This window comes from Linepithema humile, chromosome 4 (assembly GCF_040581485.1).
Source record: "Linepithema humile isolate Giens D197 chromosome 4, Lhum_UNIL_v1.0, whole genome shotgun sequence".
Classification (NCBI taxonomy): domain Eukaryota; kingdom Metazoa; phylum Arthropoda; class Insecta; order Hymenoptera; family Formicidae; genus Linepithema; species Linepithema humile.
The window spans coordinates 15,223,029-15,249,989 of NC_090131.1; the positions used below are offsets into that span (position 1 = coordinate 15,223,029).

Here is a 26,961-nt window from a genome sequence, read left to right on the forward strand (position 1 = left end):
TCTCTCTCTCTCTTTCACGTGCGAGTGCGAGCGGTGCGAGCAGAATAGAAGCGTACGATATGCAGCCATTTGCATACATATAGGGTCATTATAAATATACCGACTCCCTACAGCCGTGTCTCTCCATCGTCCAGCCCATCAGGAGCAGAGGCCGCTTGCAAACTGTCCGATTGCTCCGCTTATCCGTTATTGCGCCTGCCGCCTTTGCTGTCACCATCTCTGCGCTTCGGGACGTTTCCAGGTCTCGGTGGTCGTTTCGGCTCTGAACAAGCGTTTTTCATGGATATTATAGCGGCTCCGGTGCCTCCCTAGCGCGAAACGCATCCGGCGAGATTGCACGGTATACCGACTGAAGTGTTAATTACGGCGTTATCGCCGCCAGAAGTCACGTTGTTTGTTGTGCATTTCTTGGTGAGCTTTACAGCAACATCGTGGCAAAATATTGCGGATAAAATGTTCGCGAAATTCTACGACGCACGGCGTTTCTACTCTTAGACAACTGTCGAATATCAGTGTGAAAGCTAAATAGATCAATTATATAAGAAGTTGCATCAATGCAATCAATTGTCGTGATATAATTATAAGTATAAGAGAGAGAATTATCTCTTCTAATAATTTATAATCATGCAGAAGAAAATTTAAAAGAAGAGAATAATCGATATAGAGCAATATTTTTAAAAACTAGTTGTTTAAAAATATTACAAAGAAAAATTTTATAGATAAATTGTGTTCCAAGATGAATAATATTCAGCCTTCTTTATCGTACTATTGTCAATGTATCGATTAAGGTAAAAAAAAAAAAAAAATACCTCGGCAATGCACGAGTGTAAACACACGTGTTGCCAGACGGCTGACCCACGCACGCGATACGTCGGCCTCGATTATCCACAACCCGGCGTACACTCGATAAGGGCTGCGAAAGCGATAAGTGTGAATCGCTTTGGCCACCGCGGCGCAGAAAAAAATCACAAAGCATCGACAAGCGGATGTAACGACGCGCGGCGTTCGCGTGACATGTGAAAGGCCCCTTAATGGCGCGTCTACTTCCACGTATTATCGCGGCCTTTGGGAGCCGCAGAAAAATATCTCCGTCGCCGAGCGACTGTAATCTTCCAACGGCTGCGTTATAACGCCGGGTGCTGCTACGAGCGCGCTGCGCGGGTGCATCCTATTAACATATTCACCAGCAACGAGTAGTAAACTCTTTTCTCCGCGTACGCGGGCACGAAACGGCGCTATAAATGGTACGTTGATGGGTTTGCGCCGAGCGTCAACGCTTGCGCCTCGAGTTAGGGGTAGATGCGCATTACAAATGCTAATGGGGAGCGCATAGTAGATGTTCCGCATAGAATACATTACCGTCTCGTTCCTCAGTCATTAGCCGCGAAAATACGAAATTTCCTGAGCGCAATGTGTACACCGTATCTGTCGTGCTCGCGAGCCTGCTCGTTGATGGCGACCCGATGGAAAAACGTCGACCGCGAACGCTGTGAATTATAGATGAGTCGCGAATTGCATTTAAAGTCCCTACAATTGTCGACTTGGCCTTTGGTCGGTCTTTGCCATTTTATTTTTCTTTTGCTGCTTAATGGCAATAAAAACTTGATTAGAGAAAATATTTTAATAAAGAAAAAAAAAGTATTTGACTTTTTTATCTTTCAAACACATTGCATATAATAATGTTCACTCGATCGTAATTATGTTTGAATTTATGATAATTTGATGCATCCGCCAGATCCAGAATAGATAATAGAATTATAAATAAAAATACACAATATTCGTGTTATTAACGGAAATTTAGCGTAAATTACTATTACGGTAAATTATATTAAAGCGGAAGCCTACAGTTTAATTAAAATTGCTATTATTTGTGTACAGATTTAACATTTATTTTGTTAGATTTTTTACAAAATAAACAAATTAAGAAGTATATAATATAAAAAAAATTATTTAAATTCATATGTATGTAAAAAATATTTAAATAGGTCTGTTCAGGTCAGTAAAGAATAGTAAATGTTTCATGTCAATTTGCATATCTTTATACGTCGCTTTAATAATTATATCGCAGAGCACTGTAACTAATGAAATTTGATGATATGAATAGTTGAATATGTCCTATTATTATATATACATTTTGTTAATGCTGCAATAGTTATAAAGCGACTATCTCAATCACGAATGCGATTTATAAATGGAAATGGCTTTATGGAAAACATAATTAATAATTCATCAATGATTATTAGTCTCAAAAAGACAAAATTTTCGGAACTAGTAAATGCTGTGAGATTGCTGGATGGTTGATGAGAATTTATCGACAAATTAATTACAGGCATGTGCGTGCTTCCTTCCACGACGATAACCGCCAGCAATTTTTAATTAACACGTATGACAAAGGGAGCCAAATGACCAGTGCTGATCGATTCATCGGCGCGCTAACCACATATCTTTGGTTACACTCTTCTCTTAGTGAACTAACATCGGAGTGAAGAGAAAAATATTCAGACTTTGTACAAAATTTTCGTAAAAAGATAAATTTTACTTAAATTTTTAAAACTTTGAACTATTGTTTCTTTTAACTTAATCTCTTGTTTCTAATATGATACTAAAATATAAATCTAAAAGAAGTAACAAACTTTAATAATCATCTTGCACTTATACGTAAGTAAATTTGAAAGTAATAGATTTTAGAATTGAGATACTACATAGAGTCACTCAAAGTATTATATAATAAAGAATTATCTATTTTCCAACACAGAAACATTAAAACTCAGTGAAGAAAAGTTGATACAAAAAATTGTTAAGAATCCGTACATTAGAAAGACAAGAAGCTGGGACCGAATGCCAAAAAGTAACAGATATACATGACATGAGTAGTAGTGGAAACAACGGTAACTGTTCCCGCATGGCTCTCGAGGAACGACGCTCTGCGCGCCCTCGGTCTCGGGATCGTCTGACCTACCCTCTCTTCCACCACTTCGAACGAACGAAGGAACGAACCAGACTCCCACCCTCTGCCACCCACTCGCCCCTCCATCCTGACGAACCACCCCTCCAGTTACCGCCGCCGCTGCCGCTGCCGCCGTCGTCGCCACCGCCGCCGCGATACATTGCGATACAGGGTTCTTGTCTCCACGCTGCCTACCTACGTGCAGGACCAGCGCTCCACCAAATCCATAGCCCATTACACGCTAGACTACGAGACACCGCGTCACACCAGTTCCCCGTGTCCGCCTGTTCATCCGTTATTATCATTTTTTATCCGCCGCTTGTAACTCGCGCCGAGACACCCTTTCCTCTCACCCTCGCGCCAACACCTATACGATTGTCGGCCGCATAAACACAACACGTATCAAGACGCACGCGTACAAACAACCACGCTTACGAACCGGTACGCACCCCCCCATCGTTCGCCAGCGGCCCGTACGTGAGACTCTGCACCGAAACGGAAGAGCGTTCGTGAAAGTGACGTTTTTTTTCGACAGTGCGTAAACAACAAGTTCGATAATTGTGACAGGTGCTTCGAGTGCGTATGCTTAAGTGAATATTTTAGTGCAAGGCGACGTAAAATTGTTCTGCAAACACGTGCCATCGAGCTCAAATCCATCTGCCGAATAGTGCTTGTATCCGTCGGCTGAACGTCTTTTATGGCCTAGCGAGAAATACGAGGATACGTGAGATTTCCAGTGATATTATAACTACAGTATTAACGCAAAATTCTATATATAATAACAGAACTATTTAAATATTTAATTAAAGTGACGGAAAGTTTACGTTAAAATAAATATTAAAAATTTTATGTAGTGTTTTACTAAAAAAAAAAGATTTCTGGTGAAAATAATTTGCTTGCGTCTTTGGAAATTTGAAAACAGGCGCTGATTGATATCTGGTTTGTGTCTATCAAGATAAAAGGATGTTTTGAAGAGCAGCTGCGACAATCGTTGGATAATTCGATTGACAAGATAAGCGCGCACCTGATACCCCACGCAGTCTCTTGTACATCTCGACTCTTCTCATCGTTTAATCGATTTACTCACCGAATCGTGTTCCACCCTTTTGTCTTGATTATCCGCTCGTATATCTCGCCGCAACACGATTAAATTTCTAAACGTACAAGCGACCAAGTTCCTCCAACATTCTACTAGTGGAAAGTGATCTTTATAAGCAGACGCCGCCTTGTTACTGTGTCAGCGCTTAACATATAAATAAATATCAGCTCGACATTCCAGAAATTCACGTGTATACGACGCGCGGTGCTTACTTAAAATTCACAGCGTCGAGCTTTCATGAAAACTTCAGGCGCGACGTTGACAACAAGACGCAAGGTGAAAGTAGTTGAACTCAAGCTAGTACGAGCCACGTGAAACTGGTGGCTATTTCGCCGGGCCGCACGGATCCTGGAGGCTTGAAAGCCCCTGGTTTCCCGCGCACAGCACGAGCGAAGCACACACAACCACCCCAACCAACCAACCGACGAGTCGACCCACCGCCACCAACCCCTACACACAACAACCCAACGAAGCATCCCCCACTCTGAATCGCACAACAGCCTGAGCGGAAGTGCTAGTCAGTCGGCGAGCGACCTTCCAACATTACGGGTTAGGTTCCCTCTTTTTCCACCCGTCGTGTCTTTAATCTCATTTGTACGATCGCGAGGACCGGCCGCTTTGTTTGATTTACCCGGGAAAGAAGGAGAGGAGGCCGCCGCAATTAAGGTGTTAATCCTCATACAAAGATCGGAAGTAACCGCCGCTTTTTATTTCATATGTCATTCGCGCGGCAATAACATTTAGATTTCTATGATATTTCTCTGTCACCTGAAAGATATCTAGAGCAGCATTCGGAAGAAAAAAATCGGGGAAGGTGCCATTCGAACGATCAGTGATTACGATCGTTTTTCACAATTGTGCGTGTACCGCGAACTTCGTGTCTTTCCTTGCAACGCATTCATAAGCGAAAACCTTCGTGCGACGCGTGCAACTACGAGTGTTGTTCACCAATAGCCTATTCATTCATTGGAAGATTTTGATAGATTAACAAAATATACCGTTGTAAATTTCGATAGATACACATGCTGCATCTTCAATCATAAACTGGAAACACACATTTTATGACTTGTATTGTCGAATCAAGTGACATAGGGCTCCCGGATATCCGTTACAAATAGCTGAGAGTGAAACACATGCTCTGCCGACTACAAGAAAGATACCATCATTCTACTGGTTTATACGAGATGCGATGAACCGTATTCAACTGTTGTACAAACGATCATCCGTATATTAATTAAATATTAAAGCCCATTGTCTTTAATTTAATATTTAATGATTACCTGTGCGATGGTTCGCTTTGGATACTCACTTTATTAGAAAAAACAAAAAAAATATTTTGACAGCAAAAAATATCGCAGATTTTTCTAATTGCGAAGGCCGCAGCAACAAGAAATATCTGCAATTCACTCGTAACGGCATTCAAAGAGATTGACATAGAAGCTTACTCAAGTCGACCACGTGGTCGTGAAGTAAGCGTCGACTGCGCCAAGAGTATGCGGTAAACACATTCGCAGTAAACACAAGAACGAGATTCAATAAAACTGAGCATATTTCTCGAAAACATCTTCCAGAAGATCGTGATAGACTATTTTTGACATAATCGCATCGGTGAACAGCATCATCAGTGTTAATAAAATAGTGCTAACAAAATTTAAAAGCTGACAACATCGGACTAAATCTTTCTATTGAAACTCACATTTCTTCGCAATAAAACTACAACAACACTGCAATAGAGACTGTGATTTTCCACTGATTTAAATAAGATTTAAAATCAGCAACCATCCACGTGTGTGTGTAAAATACGTATTTAAAAACTAAAGTCGAAGTGAAGCGGTTCGGATTTTCTTCGTCGATCGTCATCGTCTGATCCAGGAAGATTTGCAACAGATCAAAAATCAGTGTTCGCCACGCGCGAGTTGACAGTAGATCACCCCGAGTAAACAGTAAGGAGGCAAAATCCCGCCCGCAGGCAAGCGTGAGCTTAAAGAAGCCCAGGTTGATATTGTTCAGCCCGGCTCAACGATCGACGTCAACAGGACGTATCAACAGACCCCTCAACAAGGAGGGTGGGTGCAGTGGTGCAGTGGTTGTCGGAGAGCCAGCGAGCTTGGGGTGGCCTCGTCCACAGGTGCCTTGGCACCAAGCGCACCGGGCCCCGGGGCTGCGGTGGTGGGTTGCTTGGTTGGGGTGTATCCGTGTTCTCCCTCCTCCACGGGGCCCAGGGGCCCCCTAACTCATCACCTCCAGGCTATCTCGAACCAGCAACAGCCGATCGGCTGCCGTGCCTGTTGCTGCGTGCATAGCAATCACCAACCAGCTTCGGTCCAGCTTACCAGTCAGCGGGGCGGTCTATCGCTGAGGGTAGCGAGGGTGGCGTCCACCACCTCCGTCCGAGCCGCCCCCTACGCCCACCCCCAGCACCAGGGGCTGGGGCAGGAGTGCAGGTAATGATAAATCATTAAACATACATTGTAGCTTCACTTCGACACGTATATTACTACTCCTACTACTACTACCACTACTAGTACCACTACCACTACTTCTACCTCTACTACTACCACTACTACTACCACTAGTGCTACTGCTACGCTTCTACTCTGCTCGTCGTCGTCGTCAGCAGTACTTGATAAAAGTAACATAATAAAAGTAACGACATACGTAGTAGCACGACCGAAATTAAGAAAAAAAAAATATATATATATATACAAAAAACACGGTTGATGGAGTAAAGAAAATTACCCAAAACCAAAAACGCACAAAAAAGGTGTAGGGAGGAGACGGGGGCATTGGGTGGAGGTGGTGCGCACATCCTCGGCAGCCCGATGCTGTTCGTCCCGTTCACGGTGCCCACCTTCCCTGCGACGCATCATCAGACGACTCATCCTGCTCATCAGTCGCATCATCAACAGCTGCAGGCCAACACCCAGAATCCGGTGCAGCAACCGCAGCAGCTCACCCAACTGAATCAGCTGAGCCATCTTAATCATCAGGGCATCGTACCGGCAACGACCAATCAACCAACTATACACAGCACCAGCTGTTCACCGCAGCAACAAGCAACAACACCGAATAAGGTAAAAGATTACTCGATTACTTAACGCAATTCATTAATAATGAAAATCTTCTGGAAGTATCAACATGTTGTTAGGAAAATATATTTTTTAGATGACTATCATAAATGTGGCAAATCGCAAATAAATTGCAATAATATCGCTTCATTGAATTTCGCGCATATGTGTGTTAATTGTACGTATGCATGTGTCAGCAAAAGAGCGCTATAACCAGCATGCGTTATTGAACACGTATTGAAATAATGGGCGATTATTATGTATAACGTGATTATCTCCACATAAGTAGATCCGCGTTAATCGAATAAAATATGGTTGATTTTATAAAGCTCCAACTTAGTTTTTTCTAATGCAATGAAATGCATTAAAATCTCATTGATAGCAATCTTACTATATATCATGTTATTATGTTAGCTGATATATTAATATCAATAAAGTTTGCTATATAATTTTTCAAATAATGGTCATATAAGATATTTCGTCATAATAAACAAGCATTATGTCATAATAATAAATATTACGTATATTTCAATATCAGTACAAATACTGTTTATCAGTGTGCTATTAAAGGTTCATTCTTTAAATTGGAATAAAATTTTAATAACACATCGATAAACAGTATTCGTACTGATATTAAAATATACGTAATATTTGTTTATTGACGAGATATCTTATATTACCATTATTTTTTAAATTGAATATTAAGAATTCAAATTAGTTTTCATAATTAAACGTGAAATTAACGTTATTTTTAAACAATGTTATTAAAACTACAGTCAAATTTTGTATTTTTTCTTTTGATTTTTCTTTCTTTTCTCACTTTTTGTTACATCGTCTTTTCACTACAATTATAATTGTTTACAGTCTGTTGACTACATGACATCAAAGAGAGCGAATAAAAAACAAAAGATACCATGTAATAAATTTCAAAATATTGATGCATTAATAAAAAAAATATTTTTTAAAATAAAAAGTCATACACGGAGAAAATTTTATATCAAAAATTACTATGTACGGCATTAACCGCGGACTATGAAGTCGTGAACCAAAAATTTTGACTATGTTTCACATGTGAAAAACAGTAAAAATTTTTATAATTCCTTCATGATCCGCTACTACCGTACATAGTAATTTTTGATATAAAATTTTCTCCGTGTAGTAATGCATCGTAGCTGTTATTTTTTAATCGCTTTCTTATTTTCACAATCATTGTTATGTATAACGTTAGAAAAAGAAGGCAACGAAAAGAGGAAAATTCGAAGAAAAAATACTAAAGTTTGACTGTAATTGTAATTGTATATATATATTATATTATCATAATTCTCTAGATAGAGAGTCTTTAAAAGTAATAGACAGATAATATAATAATTGAATGGGTGGCTAGAAGAACACTTTATATATTACAAATTTAACAAATGTAAAGTAAGGTACTGTGAACAGCTCTTAAATATGAATATGTTACATTTTATAAATTTTACAGGAGGAAACTAAGAATACTATGCGCGTTTATATTTAAGAGCCATTCACAATACCTTACTTTATATTTGTTTAATTTGTAATATATAATATTTTTCCATGTATTCAATTGTATTTATCAACTAGAATATTGCAGTTTGTTCTACAAGCTATAGATTTTGCCGTAGACTACTCTGCACCAGTTTCATCGGAGAATCGATAAATACCGGAAACCCGTATTTACGTGTACTATCGAATGAAAGTCAACCTGTGCATTTCTCTTTCGAAAATCACGGATTCAGATCGCAAATTTGCCATGCCGTGTTACAGGAAATGCAAATACGAGATGAAACGTGCTTAGTGCCACAACTATAATTTATAAATTAAACAACAGTTAGAAATTGTTGAGAGATAATTATAAAAGCTGTAACAAACCTGTAGTAAAGGTAAAATAAATTTTATAACTGTTGTGCAAAAAGATCTCTTTTCGCAAAACATATTGTATGTACTTAAGACTCTAGATTATTCGTTTAAAGAAGAGAACCGTTTTTGAAAAACATTACATAAAAGACAGAAGACATCAATTATCAATCTATTATCTATTTATATGATTAAATGTATTAATATCCTTTTTTTTGTCGCACTATCAAATTGCGCATGCAAAATCATACTTTGACAATTTGCTCTTTTGTAAAAATTTAAAGAAAATTAAATTTATTTAAAAAATTGACTGAAAAATATATTTATGTATATTGAAATTGTATTGAATGTTATTTTCTCGAAACTTATATTTTTTAAATTTTAGTTTCTAAATTCTATTTTTCATAATTTACGCCTACATATATCTTTTTCCTGTAATATTTTTCCTGTATATATTTATAATTTCTTTTCACATATAATTTATTTCGAAAATTTTGTAATTATATAATTTGAAAATAATAAATTGTTTGTACAAAATTTACTATTTTTTATTAAAAATAGAAAGAAAGTAAATTTTTATATTGTTTATTTGTATATTGCAGATGAGAATGTGATTGTCAAAGCATGGTCCTTCGCAATTACATAGTGAATAAGGCAAGAAAAAGGCAACAAATGGTATATATCAGTGTTTTATATAATTCTATATAATGAATAAATTCACTCACCAGTCGTTGTACTTTAGCTGAATATGTTTTCACAGCTATACCTGGACAAATTAATATATATTTTAGTTATTGTTATAAATTATCATACATTTTATATATGTTGATTATCATTATTTAATTATTTCCATTTAAAAAATTACTGTATGCAATAAATTGCGTAAATAATTATTTAAGAATTGTAATAAATATATTTAATAAATGTTGAACAAAATACTAACAAAAATATTTTTTTTCAAACATCTTATTAAATATTTAATAAATATGCAATTGTACAATTATATATGTATGTTATCACAAATATTTAAGTAATGAACAAATTGTTGTAATCACCAACTATGATATTGTAGTTTGCTTCAGATTCTGCTGGAGATTCCGCTTTAGACTGCATCGCATCAGCTCCGTCGAAGAATCGATGAATACCAGAAATTTAGATTTATGCTGTCACACTCACTATTACGATCGAACAAAGGTTAACTCGCGCACTTTACTTTTACAAATCACAGATTTACGTAACGAGTTTACCGCAGTACACGAAATGTAAACGTGAGATAAAACGTATGTGCCGTAACGCGTCCACGCACATAATTTTAGTCGACACTGTATATGCTTTCCGAGCGAGCGATACGAACGATTGTTCTAGCGGTCACGCGGAAGTCATCAGGTACGAATATGCAAACAACAACAACTATGTTTTATCTGATTCGACGAATTGAATGTTTACATGATATATTTAATGGAAGATACACTGCGGTTCGATCCTCTTGAGTAAACGTAGAAAATAATTTTCGCGTCTGTAGCATCAAAATCTATACTCACTGGAATTCTAACCTATTTGAATCTACGGTCGCCAGAGACGAAATAGCGTTAATGATGAATACTGAATAATGAATAATATGTTCCAGAAAACGTCCGGAAACTTTAATCGGCAATCCCGACACAAATTCGCACTTTTAATTGTTTTAATAGAGATAAAATTCGCAATTAATTGCACAACATTCGCGCTCAATCAACGCCAAAAGAAACTCATGATGGTCGACAAAATAGTAGCATTTATAAACAGATCGATATCGATAAATTCGATGCTATGCGCGCTATCTTTAGACTTTACGTGGTACCAGATGAATGTAGACGCGGTTCCGAGATGACGCCTGTCATCAACTTCTCTCTATCATTTTGGCGGGGCCGCGTCTGCGTCGAGGCTTTACTAGCCATGACATCTCCATTTGCTATGTCACAGTGTAATGTAGAAAGTGAAAGTTCGGAGCTCTATGATTAATCGCGTATTTTATTTGTTAACATGCATAATAAGTACGAATTTAAGTCGGGAGTGCCGATTCAAGTATCGGGAGATTGCCGGAATGTATTATTGTTACCGCAGGCGTTCGTAATTAACAGTGTTTTGTCGATCGATCTTTGAACTACGCCGGTGCGTAGCCAGTGCGAATGTAGTGAGTAGTCCAAAGTTCATTACGCACGAAAATGATCTCTATATTCGCTCAAGAGCATTGAACGCAGTTTAGCTTTCATTATGTATAGTATGTGTTAAACATTTTGCTCATCGGAATCTAAATCCCGTAAAATGTAATTGCGTGCGTATCTGCATCTAGTAATCATTACAAGATCGCCAAAATAGTCGTCATTCGGCTTATGATACACAGTAAATAATAAGAACGTAAATAATAAAAATTAAACAAATAAATCGACTAATCACAATCGAACTTCTTCGAAATAATAGTCGGTTTATTGCTTGAATTTTATACATTTATATATATAGTTTGTGTATCATCTCCTTTTACTTTGTTCGCTCGAAATGCTTGTACGGTGTTGAAAAAATTGCCGAATATGTTGAACGTATTTGTAACACAAAACGTATTTTATCTTGCGTTTCGTGTACCGCGACATAAATTTGCGACGTAAACTCGCGACGTGGATCTGTAATTTTTGAAAGTGAAATACACGAGTTAACCTATTTTCGGTAATATGTGTGTTTAAGTGCATAAGTATAAAAGTTGTGAATTTATCAATTCTACGATGGAGCTGATGCAAATCAGTCTAAAAGCGGAATCAACAGCAGATGAAGCAGCAGATTTCAAACTTCGATATTCTAGCTGGTGAGCACAATTATTTGTTTATTATTTAATACATAATTGTGATAACACATACATGTATAATTACAATTTATATTTCTTAAATATAAATAAATTATTTATTATATGTCTAAGATGTTTGAAAATATTTATTAAAATCTGCATAAAAACATTTATTGAATATCAATCAAAATTTTTACGTAATTATTTACGCACTTTGTATATAGTGTTAATCAAATGAAATGTTTTAATTAAAATGGAAATAATTAAATAATATATGAAAATCGTCATTCAGAAAATGTATGGTAATTAATAATAACTAAAATATATATTAATTTCTCCAGGTATAGCTGACGGCGTACCTAGCTAGGGTACAACGACCGGTGAGTAAATTTATTTATTATACTTGTGTAATTATAAAACACTGATAAGAATTGACAATACTGACAATTACCAAAAATACTGAAAAAATTTTGGTACAATATTATCTTGTAAAAAAAAAGTAAAAAATTCCAAGTTATATTACATAAGATTTTAAAATTTGTTTTTTTACGACTTTAATAGCATAAATACGATACATGATAGTAATCATATTTTATGCAAAATTTGTGTTTTTTAATATAAAACTAAAATATTGAAGATATTGAAAACTGTTTCTGTTCCCAATTTTTTGTTTAATATTTAATAGCTGTTATGCATAGACGTCAACATAAATATGCTAGGTACAGAGTATAAAATGGGTCAAATGTCCGATCAAAATAATGCAATATCCGTGTCGCGTTTAATATCGCTCGTAATATCGGTATCGCGATACAAGTTTCGCAGCGTACTAATAGATATTTATTAATAACGAAGCCGACAGCCACGATCTATAATCGGTATAATGAGGAGGATTTCCTCTGACCGTTCTACGAACGCGAATGATCTCCTTACCGATATCGCCTATGGTGTCGGGATTGTTCCTTCATTTTTCTCGCCCGCGTTTCCTCGCAGTTATGCGCTTTTATTATCCTGGCGTAGATTCAAGTCAATTTTCTTTAGCAAGCCATAACTCGCCGGAAGATTCTCTCGAGAAACACGGCGGCCGATGCGCTATAGTACGAGCAAGACGTCACGTTGTTGGCAGCGAGAACGCGGTTTAATTCTTGAAGTCTGGCAATCCGCGGGTGGTGCTTCCTTTTCCGGGGGTCCGTCTCCGTGTAGTCCCTATAGCTTTAACACAGTTTGAAAAGATCCTCGACCCTTTCCGCTCTCGGCGCCGGCACGTCAATGAGGAGAAAATATGTATCGCAATTTCGCGTAAGTTATCAATTATAATGCGCCGGGCTTTGAAATTTCAATCTCTTTCACGAAAGAATTATGTATTAATTTGTAAAATTGATTAATCATTTAGGAATTAATTTTTTTATATTATTTATCTTATAAATAGGATTGCACATTTTTTAAATATATGTTATGCCGTTAATTTACTAAATTTTGAGACTTTTATTGGAGAAATTATCGAATTTGTGTAACTCTATACAATATATATATTACACGTTATCACACACATATTAATAAAAAGACAAGCGTAATAGAAAAGAAAAACATTTCATGTTTATGCCACTGATATAGAAAGATTGATGGACTTCGAATCAATGAAAACATCTATGCATATTTAACGTACGCTACGTGAAACATTTGATCAGCAAACGATGTGCGGGCTAACTCTTACGTCACCCAATGTACACCACACTGAATATACTATATATCTATTTCCATTATACCGCATATAAGTACGCGTCGCATAGTACACGTGAAAATGTCGTTGACTTAATATACGTAGCAAAGCCCCATACATATGTATTATTACAGGTAACGTTTACGCATTACGGCATGTACATGTACTATGTAATTTACATAGCAGTGACGTATACTCTGTTGTATACATATACAGTGTTATATATGCGCGAGCCATGACATCCGTATGTATTACAAATTCGGAGTGTCTACACGTGTCTATAAAACGTGTACACGCTCTGTGTATACCGTGTCTTGAATTTTGCGTATAAATTTCAATAAGCTAGAATTGCTGCGAGTGTGCTAAAAAGATGAAATGTTGATTTTTCACACATACACAAATTTTATTTAAACAAAGCTAAAAATTTTATTTTATACAGAACTTGTGCATTATTTTGTTTTATTTTAAACATATGACTGGTCACACGATGACGATATATTTTGTTTCTCAATTTCACAATTTTATTGCTTTCAACAAATTTACTTGTTTCACTAAAAATCAATTCACGTTCAATTAAAAATGAAACGCATGATTGCACATTTCTCTGTTAACGCAACATCTTTCTAATGACATCTAAAAGAACAATAAAAAAATATGGTAACACCTGTTGCCAAGAAATCTAACATCAATTTCTAACATTAATATTTAGTCATGTTCTGATAACATTATCTTATATTGTCGGAATCTCTATTAGATACATATGTTTCAACACGATATATCCCATAAGTTTTTTGAATATACTATATTGACAGTTTTCTCACGTTTTCCTCTAGTTATTCTTCTTCCTCATAATTTCTATTATTTTCATAACGTAGAAAAACGCGGACAAAATGAACGCAAAGTAGAAAACAGATAAAAATTGAGTATTGTTATGTCCATCTATAAATCAACACGCGCTAAATATGCTGTGTTTATAAAAATTCATTTAATTTACTTATTAAATGGCGTTTAAAATGCGAGCATAATTATCGACATCGAAGAAAATTTCATGGAAAAGTATCTGTGCAAGATAAGCGGAAGACGCTTTCTCATCCAATAAAGGGTTACAACTTCGCAGCAGATAGGCCTTTACGAAAGACCGAAGTACGAAGAAGCAATGGCGGGGAGTGGGGGGAAATACCAGAATTTCTAAAGCGAAGGAAATAGCTGCTACCCAAGTGGGTGGGGACGGGAGGCAGGAAGACTTTGAGAGTTGTTCGCGTAACTTTATTAATTAAAGGCCGTTAGTCCTTGTTGCTCGATACACCTTATATAGCCGCCACGGTCATGGTTCTCTCGTACAAAGAACAAGCTTCTCGTCCGTTTTCCTCTCCCCTGCTTCTTAGCGCCTCCGTCAACGCGCTTATCCGCGTATCGATCATCGTCACTGTCCACTATAGCAAATAGTGTCTTGCGTTATTCCTCTTTATGTGTCGTCACCATTTTTCCGCTTGCGCAAACAATCTTTTTAAGTATGTTTTAATCAATTTTTCTCTTAGCTTTGCCAAGTAATTTGAAACTATTAAATTTTTTTACGAATAAAAATAACGACAAATATTATCGATGTTGAAAATGTTAATTACAATTTTATACAACAAAGCGATTATCGAATCTTTAATTAAACTTTCTAGTTTAAGTTATACAATTATTCGCTTATTAATTAAAATATTACTTCTCATATAAACTTTATTATGTAATGTATACAACAGAGTATTTAGTAAATTAAAAAATTAGGAAAATATTAGGAAACTTTTTAGTGGAGCAAAGATAATGTTATTATAGAAAAAAATAATTTGATGGCACAAATAGAAAGTATTGTTTTTGAAAATTTTTAGTTACAGTCATTTTTCCATTTCTAGATTTCTCGATAGATTTTCTAAAAAATATTATAATATAAATTTATATAATTTTATGTTTAATCAATGGGATAAATGAGTGGAGTTAATAGAAATAACAATTTATTAATAGTAAAACAAATTTACATAAACTTATTCGCATATACTTATTCGCTTTCGTCTTTAATACTCTCTCGTGTTTTCATTATTCATTAATGTTGCCGTACACAAATAAAATAAAAGATAGGCTGTGTATATTTTTTCAATATACATTGCTGTCTTTAATTTCTCTTTTCTTTATCTGCAACTCAAACAAAAATCATATAGTTACATTGTTTCACATCATGATTTAATATTATATCACGTGTCTGCGAAGTGTTAAACTGAGAGACAAGTACTGAGTATCGAAGGTTTTTCCTATCCATATCACGTTAAAGAAAAAGGCGACTCATTCGCGCCACTTCATCGTTTCATGTCCTCAGCGTTGCCTTCGACGCAACATCCATCATCGTCACCATCTATCGCCGTTTTTTTTCGCGCGAAGAAAGTACCTTGCAATTGCCGTGCAATATATCGCATCGGATTCTTTTTGCGTCGCGCGATGCTCACTTTATACTCGGTTCTATTAGCACCGCTATGCAGGAAACATTATGTGAGAAAATAATCACGAGTCGGCTGGCAAACGTGATGAAAAGAGTAACAAAGACGCGCATCTGACAAAGAATAACCGGTTGGCACTTGTCATAATTAGAAAATTGCTTTCTGCATGGTAAAAATGTGTTGCGGCAAAGAAGAAAATGTAGAAGGAACTCATTATGGAGGTGTGTAGGTTGGGGAGGATCGTGTGCTTGCCTGTCTACCTGTCTGCGCGAACACGAGGAGGGGATGTGGATGAAGGGCGCTAGTAGAGTCGGTGCCGGTTGAGTGGGACATTCGCGAGGGACAGCGGGAGGGGTGGACTCGCGTTTTCAAGGGAAAGCGACGCGGAGGTTGCCGGTGATGGCCAGGGGGTGTGCCGCACGGGGAGAAGATCAAAGCACTGGAGATGATTTCATTACGACACGCCACTCGTCTACTACGTTGAAATATCAAAAGAGTGGCGGTCTCACACAAGTATGGCAGTCGGTATGACGCGGCGCGTGGAAGTTTTCTGCACAATGCTCTCTTCTTGCTGTGCTAAAGAGACTGGCGAAGCTCGCGGGGTAGGGAAAACGTAACACAGTGCGAAGAAAAAATCGGAGCTCGAGGCAACCCTTCGCGTTCCTGATTTCAAACTCTGCTCTATTTGCCCAGAGGGAGGAATATTATTAGCTCAAGCTGCCGTCTATTGTCGAAATAAACTCAGCTGTATTGTAGGATATCGCAGGCTGTTGCTCAATCATTTTTCAAAACTTTGAATTGGCGAACACAATAGCCGAGTATTATTACATAGAAATTAATCACTAGAAACTATTACGACGTTGATATTGCTGATTAGAAAAAGAATTCAATTTAACATTTTTATTATACTTTTCTCTTTCTCTTTCTTTCTGCATGAAGATTTAAAGAGGATAAGTTTGTTTAATGGCTTCATAATTTTATTTTTTTTTTCAATTTAATCTCTCTTTGCTGTTATATACATATATATTTTCTATCAATAACTATATCTTAGATTTATAAAAGAAATCAATGTGATTGATACATGGACTATTGTGTTGTATATCTCAGTTAATAAAAAGAATTGTTTTTTTTAATATACAAATAGAAAAGAGTCAATTAAGTTATATTGATATTGCAGTAAACATAAGAGGTATTGCAGTAAACGTATGACAATATTTGCACTAGTCTGTTATTTTTATATACGTTTTTTTTTATATTCTATGTTCTAGACATAGTACGAATCAATATGAGTTTTATCAAATTGTTATATTGTATGAGATGCAGGCAATTTGATTGCTTTTGTTTACTATTGACTTTGTACATGGTTTTGATTTTTATGCGAAATCAATTCTTAAAGAATATCAAAAAAGAACCGTTAAAACTATTATTAATTGAAAAACCCAATTTTCAATCCTTAGTATTTTAGTAATTGTTTATTATATTTACACAATATATAACACAAATACATTACGGATTATTTCCATTATCTGAAAGATTTGAACAGAGATATTTTGAACATCGTGCGTTGAAGCTAAATTAAATCGCTTCCCCGTCTTGTTAATTATATCGAACTAATCGCGCTCGAGGCTCGTTAAATTCACACACCTTTGACCGGTCGAATAAATTTTACAAGCCTTTGTATTTTTAATGTCCTTGTCCCGACCTTCCATCCGTTCGCCGTTTATCGCGTTCTATCTCACACGAGCTTAACGATGGGCGCGGAGAAAATCACAATCGTCGGTTTTGCCCGCGAGGTACGCCGCGCAATTTCGCGTGATTTCAATATGCGGGAATATTCTCAGATCGATGCACAAAGTTGTTTAGAGCTCTTTCCCGCGCCGAATGGTATGCCGGTCGGACGAGCCAGTAATTAAAACGAAATTCGTAAAAAAGGACGGCCGCACGGTCCGTAATGGATACAACATAATGGATACAACGCAGCGGGGGCTATCATAAAATTTTACAAATGAGCGTGTGCCCAAGCGGTGGCTTACACAGACCGCCGGTAGGAAGGGTGGAGGGGAGGATGGAGAGGGGGGTGGAGACGGGGCGCGGGGGAGGACGGAGCCAAAAATAAAAAAAAAGAACATGCACCAAAAGCAGGGACAAAAACCACGCCGAATAGCACTATACCGCGCTTGCTCTTTCTCCACTTCCTCTATTTTCCCCTTGCGTCTCCGCGACCGCCGCCGTGCTGCTCCCGTACCGCAGATACAAACAAACAGCAGCGGGTCATACAGGCGAAGTAACAAATGCCGGACATTTACATTTAGCAGCGAGGGTTCTGCCACCGAGAGCCCACCTCCTCTCCCTCCCGTCCTTCCACCGCGTCACCAGCCTCCTCTTGTTCGTATCCCCGCCGCGACTCCCTCCACTGTTTTTCGACGATGTCTCCCTTCCTCTTGTCGTCGGGTCCGCGTTTCCTTCCTTCCCGTGTGTTCCCGCTCGCGGAACGCTCGCGTTCAGTAACGAGGGCGCACGTGTGTGTAACTTATATTATGTACAGCGGCTCCCGCGCAGTCCACAGTTAGCTCTGCGTCGGGCTTCCTGGCACTTGCAAATTTTCCGCTTTTAAATGTTAATTTCGACGTAATCGATGATACTGCTCCCGTACGGATGCTGGCGTGCTCTCGCTGATGGTATTTGCTCTAACTGTTCCGTCCGGCAGTTTGTTACTGTTGAACACGTTACTCTAGTGTTGATATACGAAATAGTCTATCGCTATTGGGGATTACTCGAACATTCGGATAGGTAAAATTTGTTCAAGTTAAATTTTAATATGTGAGTGAATATTTTGCTTCGACAAATATGTTGTTATTATGAAAAATAGGTCAAAGAGCTCAGGTTATTAGCGTATATGAATATACATATATGACTAAATTTTGTCGTCGAATAAACAATTTTAATATTTAGACATAATTTTGTTAAAAAATATTGCGTGAAATTGAAGCGGAAATTTTATACACATTGGGCATTCGAAGGAAAGCATTTGACTAATCTTGATTCTCTAAGCAAGCGATTCTCTACAATCTTTAAAAAAATGTAGAGTGATAATATATAAGAAAAAAAGTTTAATGGTAATTTAAATGCTATAAAGTTGCATAATTAAAACTTAGGTAAAATTTTTTGATGGAAAAATATTTCTTTACAGCTGTTTCCAAGACTTTGCAATTACCCAATCTAACACTTTAATTTCTATTCTTGACAATTTTCTGCATAAATATAATGATTGTAATAATTAAACATTTAAAGAATATATATTGGGAAATACATAAATTGTTGTTTGGTTTTAGAGATTGTTGTTAGAGAATCATTAAATATGAAAAATATTATTCTTTATGATTTAAATTTATTATAAAAATTGTATAAATATTAATTTTCTTAACAAATTTTATCAGATTTTAAATTTTAATTTCAAAATGAGATTAAGAAATATTAAATAAAGGTTTTTGATTAATTTTGTATAAAATTCTACTAGCAAATAAATTAGAATTTTTTACAATATTGAAGGTGAATCTATCAAGTAAAGCGACAAGATAATTTTAAGCAAAACTGACACAGAATCTTATCAATTAGGCTAAATAGCGTGCTTAAATTCCGATGTCCATCGAGCAATACCATGCTACGAAATACGTCGTGCGTGATCGGTAATTCGATCAACATGGTAAACGTGACAGAAAATTGATGTGTTCCGTGTATCCAAGTAGGTAGATATCTGAACGATATCTCCAGCGAATACTGACAACCGATCCTTAGCCATTCAGAGAATAACGGATATGCTTGGCTGCCTGATAACTACGAGTGTCCAATTATTTCCCGTTAACCGTCCGATTGTCGTCCATTCCGATGCAGTGATACTTCTACCTCGAAATAAGCGATGCAGCGATGCCGTTGCCTCCGACAATTCCACTTAATATAATTATGAAGTATCGATCGAATTCTGTGTAAGCCAGCGAGGGTGGAAAGTGGGAGATTAGTAAATGTTTTGATTAAAGTCATTAGTCGATCTTCTAATAGGTTTTATTCTCGATAGATCCGCAACAGTTTTTCGTCTGGCGTAATTTATTCTAACGTGAATGAAATGCGAATTATGCTAGCCGATATGTCGACACGCGCCAAGGAAACTTCTACAATTAGCAATTGAGCTCGACACGATTCAGGCGCGTGGCGATCCCTTCTCGACAGAAACTCATTATAACATAGCCGAATTCTTCCAATCCGACGTGACGCTCGCGATTGTCTGTTAAGTTGATCGACGTCGTACGATGTATCTCCGCTTCGCGCGTGGCAACTTAAAAAAAATCACGAGAAAGCGGCGGAAAACAAAACGGCGCCGACTAAAAGGGATCGGAAGGGGAAAGAACGTGGGCAACATACGAGGGTCGAAGGGTGGAAGTGGGCGTTGGGTGATGGCGGCGGCGGAGGTGGAGCGACTCGTTATGCACGAAACGCATTACTTTTATCTCGGGCAAGCCGAGAGTGGCGCCGAATTGCAATCAATTTTTTGTCTTTCTTCTTCAGCCGCACTCATCGCTCACCCTCTGCCTCACTCAGCCCCATTCTATCCGCGGTCCACTCAGTTCCGTTCCTTTTGGTTCCGTTCTGAACTGATCCGTGCCTGCGCCGCGCCGGGCCGTGTTTCGTTCGTTCGTTCGTTCGTTCGTTCGTTCGTTCGTTCGTTCGTTCATTCGTTCGTTCGTTCGTTCGTTCGCTCGCTCCCTCGCTCGTTCGTTCGTCCGCTCATTCGTTCAGGATGGCTGGCTGGCGTTACCCCGTGCAACCGGAATTTGCATCCGGGATCCCACTATTTGCATTTCAATTCCGCGAGACTCTCGCTACCGCGCGCTGCCATCGCCGCCGCCGCTGCCAAACGGCGGGTACAAACATAAATACGAATTCAAGGGTCCACGGGCCACACTATATACCGCCTGACATCGCCGGCGAGTCAGTGCTCTTGTTACGCCTAGTTACTGACCACCGCCTGATTCCTTACACCACTTTAGCCATTATCAAATCTGGAAGTTTGACATGTCAATAAGTCAAATAATTTAACACCGCTCTTGCCGTAAAGTAAATATTTGTAATTGTTTTCTTAATCATTTTCTAAGATTATTTTTCAACATTTAATACATAAAAATTAATTTATTATTTTATATTATTTATATCACTTGTTAGTTGGATAAAAATTATTTAAGAAATAGTGTAAGTTAATTAATACGAGTGAATCAATACAATTAGCTAGTTAATCATTATATTGAAAGATAATTTTCGTTGTCGAACATGTGAAGTATATCTGATTTTTATAACTGCATACTTTGTCACAAGTAGCGAATGTACATACAAGGGAAAAATTTATTCACAAATACGGATTATGACACAGCGTTCGCGATTAGGAGCGTAGCAAAAACGTTAATACCGGCATAGTCTCAAACTTTGTGGCATGGTATATTCTATGATTTATCCATGCCGTTGAGAGGATTTATCTATGTACACAACATAAGTCAGTTGACTAGGGCGATTAGCAGCACACTGTACTTGAATTCTGCAGCTACGTTTAAATACCTTGGCGAATACCTAAGTCGCATATATTTTATTGTAAAGCCCATTATAAACTTCATGTTTAACAAATGATTAACATCCTTCAAGCTAATGTTTAAAGTTCGGACGCTGTTTTGCCGCGATCAATTTTGCAGACGATATACCTCTTCGATATCTGCCTGTTTATCTTTCAGCGCAATATCGTGTATAGTGATATGCGTGGTAATGCCATAAATAATCCAAATCACCGATCTTAAACAGTGTACATAATTCTTCCGCGATATCTCATGTCAATAGAGCATCCGCATCCCGTCTCATCTTCCGCGAATAAATCTTCGACTAACCGTTCCATATGGCTGCATAGCAAAAACATTAATGCGACGCTTTTCCTAACGTGTCCACATCAGAGTACCTACATCCGGTGATTTATCGACGCTGATACACGATAGTAGCCGCGTATCACATCGGTATAACTAACCCCTTCATTCCGGAGGGCCCCTAAGGCGATGCTCTCTTCGCCGCTCACGGTCTGATCGATCACGCGTACTTGCTCTCTCGTGTTACTGCCCGTCTCCGTTCTTTCTCTGTTGCTCTTACCTTCTCGTGCGTCGAGCTGGCCGATCGTGATCGTCAAAGGGTCGCTCACTCGTAATCAGTCGTGCGAGGGCTCACGCACGTTCTACCGCGACTATCGGGGTCGTTAACCCCCACCTCCGCGCCCTTTCCGCGCTATTCCACCGGTCGATCTCTCTGCAACAACATGCAGACCCTCGTCCAGAGTCGATGCCTGCCCTCGAACCCCTTTCACGGGCAGCTGGATCTCAGGTGAGACGTGAACGAACAAAAGAAAATAAGAGTGGGGGCGGAATAAAAATAAAGATCATCGAAGAGGTATCCGTGCGTGTGAGCCCTTCTCTGAATTCGCGGACCATGCTTCAACGCTTAGCATTTTTTACATATAGCTAACCATGGATCTAAATTTTTTACAAATGCAAATGTTCTTTTTTTTATTTTGAATCAAGAGATATTAAATTCAATAATTAGAAAATATGTACAAGCAGAATATAAAACTGATTTTTGTTTCTACCAATTTAGAAATATAATGCATTCGGCACTTTTCTTCTTTAGAAGTATCATGCGTTTGTCAGTAAAGTGAGCAAAATACAGGTCGCAAAAATTGAAAGAGTTTCAAGCCGCTTCTCGTGATTACAAGTATACCTTAGCGACACATCGACCGCGGAGAGCCGCGGGTTTTCACCGCGTTATCCTCGCTTCTCTTCGGCGTCCCGTTCCATCGCCTTGTCGCGGAAAAGTAGCGCGGTAGGAAGCTGAGGGCGGTGGGAGTAGATTGCAAATGAGAGCTTTTGCAGTGGCTATATTTCTTGCTGAGGTTTTTAATCCTGCGTGCAATGCGATGCCGGCCCGACAGGCAGAGCCGTCCGAGCTTTGCTCGTTCTTCTCTCTCTCTCTCTTTTTTTCTTTTTTTTTCCCTGCCCTACCGGTTACCACCCTTCTCCGTCGCCTTTGCCTCACTCGAGTTTTCTTTTGGCGTGACCGCTCTTTCTGCCAAGTGCTCGCCACGTATAAAATATTCGTTCGCATTGTATTTGCATACTTATATATAACTCGGTGCATGATAGAAGGTTTGTATGTACGTTGTGTTCGTTGAAACGCGATCCTAGACAGTGATATTTTATTATACATACGTTTATATACGCGCGGACGTATATCAAGATTGTCAGTTTAATTCTGGATGAATATCACCGCAATTTGACTATCGATATCATATCAGCGTTGAGCGGTATAACTATATACTATAATAAAATCGCTACAATACGTTTTTAATGTTGAAATCGTATCTTACGGAAATTATGAAATTTAACTTGTATTTTATTATGAATGAAAATTTCGGCGAGCATGTAAAAATAACAGAGCAATTTAATGGAATAATTAAGAGAAATAAAATTAAACAAAAAGTTATTAAAGTAAAATTCTTTATTTTGCATATATTATTGATATGTAAAATTATAGAAAAGTTATATAATAATAATAATAATACAACGTACATGTAATCTTTATTTTTCATGTTGTTCTTTCAAGTCAAGAATTGGAAGAATAATAGCTACAACTGTTTATGAAAGTTGTGTAGCTTCCCTTACTAATTAACGTAATCAAGTTCTGTGAATAGAGCATAATAATGATGGTACATATATCCCAATTGCATTGATCATTGTATTATGTATATATAATGTACGATATATATTAATTAGTGCCTGAAACTCATTATTAAGTTAAACATGTTAGAAGAATAAATACCTAAAATATTATCAGGAATACATGAAAACTACAAATTACTTTATTTGCGAGAAGAAATGTAAATATGATTTAATTACGTTTGTGAAATATTCATAAGCATCGGAAGCAAAAGATAAACAAAACTGCAATATTATCGTGGCTTTTGAAAAATTCTGTTAGAAGTTATTGATTTCTAATATTTTTCTATTATAATTTATTCAAATTTGTTAAATATTACAATCGGCATTAAATTTTTACATTTTTAAAATATTACCACTAGCTATATTTTTCAAATTTTTATTTGTATTTATTGGCAATGATTTAAGTAAAAAAGAAATAATACATAGAAGAAAAGAATGAGTGATGATACAAACAGTCAATGCGTTGAGATCTTTGAAACGATCGTATTTCCGTCGTACAATTCATCCGTTTACGAGTTTTCTGCGTCGCAGCTAACGTTTGTCTACGAGACATATTTTCCGGTTTGCGAGGATGTGATACCTCCCGTGGGAGAAGCTGGAGCACCTGCTTGCTCCCAAGTTGGTCCTAACGCAATACCATGCGCATTGTACTAGAAACTAGCCATTCGAAAACTATTGCATATGTTTCACATATGTACAGGTATAGCTTGATGATAAGCGTTATCGGCAAACTTTAACACATTGTAATAATGCGTACTGTCTAAAACGATTTATGTATTAGCAATCGATTACTGATTTGTTGATATTAAAGATAAACAAATAATTTATTAAAACATAATTTTTTGAAATAAATTACATATCTGCAATTGTATAAAGATTATATAATATTAATTGGGAAAGATTAGGATAGGAAGATATCAATATTTAGTTTTCAATGCTATTGGAAATATTAATTATATTTTTGATTAAAATTAATTTGTACCGGGCATAACAAACGAGAATTAATTTTACATAGGTATACATAAGTTTCTATAAGCTTTGTTTCATACTAATAAAATATTAAAATGTTACTTTAATAATTTTAGTGAGGCTTGCAACATAATGTCAAACAATAAACAGCAAAATGCAATTGAACAATTCAGTATTACGGTTTTTGGCACACATTAATTATGGAGACTCTGCAATAATCAGATAATCGTTAGTCAAGTCCAAATTTATTTCATCAGTATACAGTTGGCTTTCAATGTTCGATGATAATAGGATAACCGATGAAACTGTCACCTCGTACAAGAGGCGTTTCGATAGGCGGGATTCTGCCGTATTTCAACGAGACAAACCAAAGCCACAGTACGCAGCGTTAAATAATTGCTTGGTATCCGTTCGATTCTCGAGGGTGATTCGAATGGTAGGGTTGTCGATAGAAGGGGGATGAAGGGAGGTTGCACGAAATGGAAAACCACGAAAAAAATTGAAGCAACAAAGAGGTAGAAAAGAGGAGTGAGAGAGCGAGAGGAAGAGAGATAAGCGATAAACGAATCAACGATCGTCAGCCACAGGCTAACCACCGATCGAACCCGGGCACTCGACGCCAACGAGAAATTGAAAATGGAAATGTTTAATTGCCCGAAAACACACAAAGCGTGCTTTGATGAAACGTTTTATATATTACAGGGCAACTTTACTAATCACCCCGGTAAACATTTTCTAACCAAAAAATCAATTATCAAGAATGATTCAAGACATCCGATAGAAACAGAAAATTTTGCAATTACATGTCGAAAAATATATAACGAGAAAAAGAAATTTATTAATAAAAAAAGTAAAGCAACAATTTGTATCCATCAAATATTAATATTATTACGAGAGCGTAAGAATCCTTTGTAAATAATGAAAGAGTCATAATAGATTCATAATGGATAGGAAACACCTGGCTGTTGCAACATGACAAATAGACCATACAGTAAAGGAAAACGGATAGAGAATGTCAGGTAAGATAGGAAAGTCTCTTGAGAAATTGCCATAGACACGAGAATGTGACGAAGGCTCGAGTCCTCCTAAGCCGAGGATAAATACAGGAATCTTGTTATTTCGCTCAGCAGCCGAGAGACGATCTTCCTCACGGAAGGAAGCCGAGGACATACATTAACCCTATACGTATTTATCTTCTGGTACTAAAGCGTGTTACGAGTACTTCCTTCTACGGAATATCAGCCGACTTAATTAACCACGTCAAGAATCGAGTGATTCTACACATTGACATATGTAGCAGAATTACATTTTACTGTATGCTATTTGTCCTCAAGTTGAAATCAACAATTTGCAAATTCCTTATATTAAATTTTAATTCATTATTTAATCGGCTGTTATTTATACTGGATTGTTTGCAAAAAATTTTATAGTTTTTTTCTATAAAAATAAAATTTAAAAAATTCAGAAACTTTCCAAACAACACAATAAATAGAATTCATATTTTTACTTGTTTATATATTTATTTATATTTTCAATAGCAAACATACATTTGTTGAACTTTTATATTTTTTATTCATTATGAATCTATTATCGATTAAAATGTTTAAGTATTCTTATTCCAATTAAAGGCGATTATCTTTACATTCTTTATTTAAAGATTTGTATTCACACAATTAGATATTTTGTAAATTATACTATGTTCGTTCTCTTAAAGAATATTATTTTGCAACGTAAATACATATCGGCGTACCTAATTTAAGTCGTTGCTTCGATTTTCGTGACACGCGAAACATTCTTTTGTTTACGGAGATACGCTCATAACCCTACCAGTGTAACAGAAAGGTCTTCTGGAGCGTGTCTTCAATTTTACCTAATAAAATGGGACGTAGCGCCTTGTTAAGCCACCCTTTGGCGCTTGCTAGTAAATTAATGAGCTCACTGCAACACTACACCGTGCAAACCCTTATACCATCCCTCAGCCACCCTAAGGCCCACCACCTCTCTACACCATTGCCAGTCTACCCGCTTTGCGCTCTGCTCGGTCTACTCTCGAAACCAGCATTAAATCATACATCAGCGTACGATGCGGCCAGGGATGACGAGAGGGGTTGAGGAGGAGTAAAATCTGGAAAGTCAGAACGGGTGGAGGTGTCGCATTTAGTAATAATCAACCAGAATTTGTAATTCTATGTGGTTTATGGTCA

General features: G+C 37.2%; 2 protein-coding genes across 12 annotated transcripts in view; one reads left to right on the forward strand and one right to left on the reverse strand.

Annotated features, from left to right (window-relative positions):
* The window catches only part of LOC105676863 (uncharacterized), a 137,891-nt gene extending 127,173 nt beyond the window's left edge, over positions 1-10,718 (reverse strand). The window contains exons 1-2 of one of the 2 annotated variants that reach the window (XM_012375063.2): positions 10,049-10,718; positions 9,715-9,755 (exon numbers count right to left, since the gene is read on the reverse strand). The gene's annotated coding sequence lies outside the window, so the exon portion shown is untranslated. Of the gene's footprint in view, positions 1-9,714; positions 9,756-10,044 lie in introns of both variants that reach the window. The other variant, XM_012375062.2, reaches the window with a different exon arrangement.
* Positions 3,040-26,961, forward strand: part of LOC105676868 (nucleolysin TIAR) — a 395,737-nt gene continuing 371,815 nt past the window's right edge. For 4 of the 10 annotated variants that reach the window (XM_067353317.1, XM_067353315.1, XM_067353316.1 and 1 more), the window contains exon 1: positions 3,040-7,120. In XM_067353317.1, coding sequence (XP_067209418.1) covers positions 6,869-7,120 — 252 coding nt within the window. In that variant the 5' untranslated portion in view covers positions 3,040-6,868. Of the gene's footprint in view, positions 7,121-10,956; positions 11,826-12,145; positions 12,185-26,961 lie in introns of those variants that run through there. The other 6 variants (XM_067353320.1, XM_012375076.2, XR_010889754.1 and 3 more) reach the window with 4 other exon arrangements.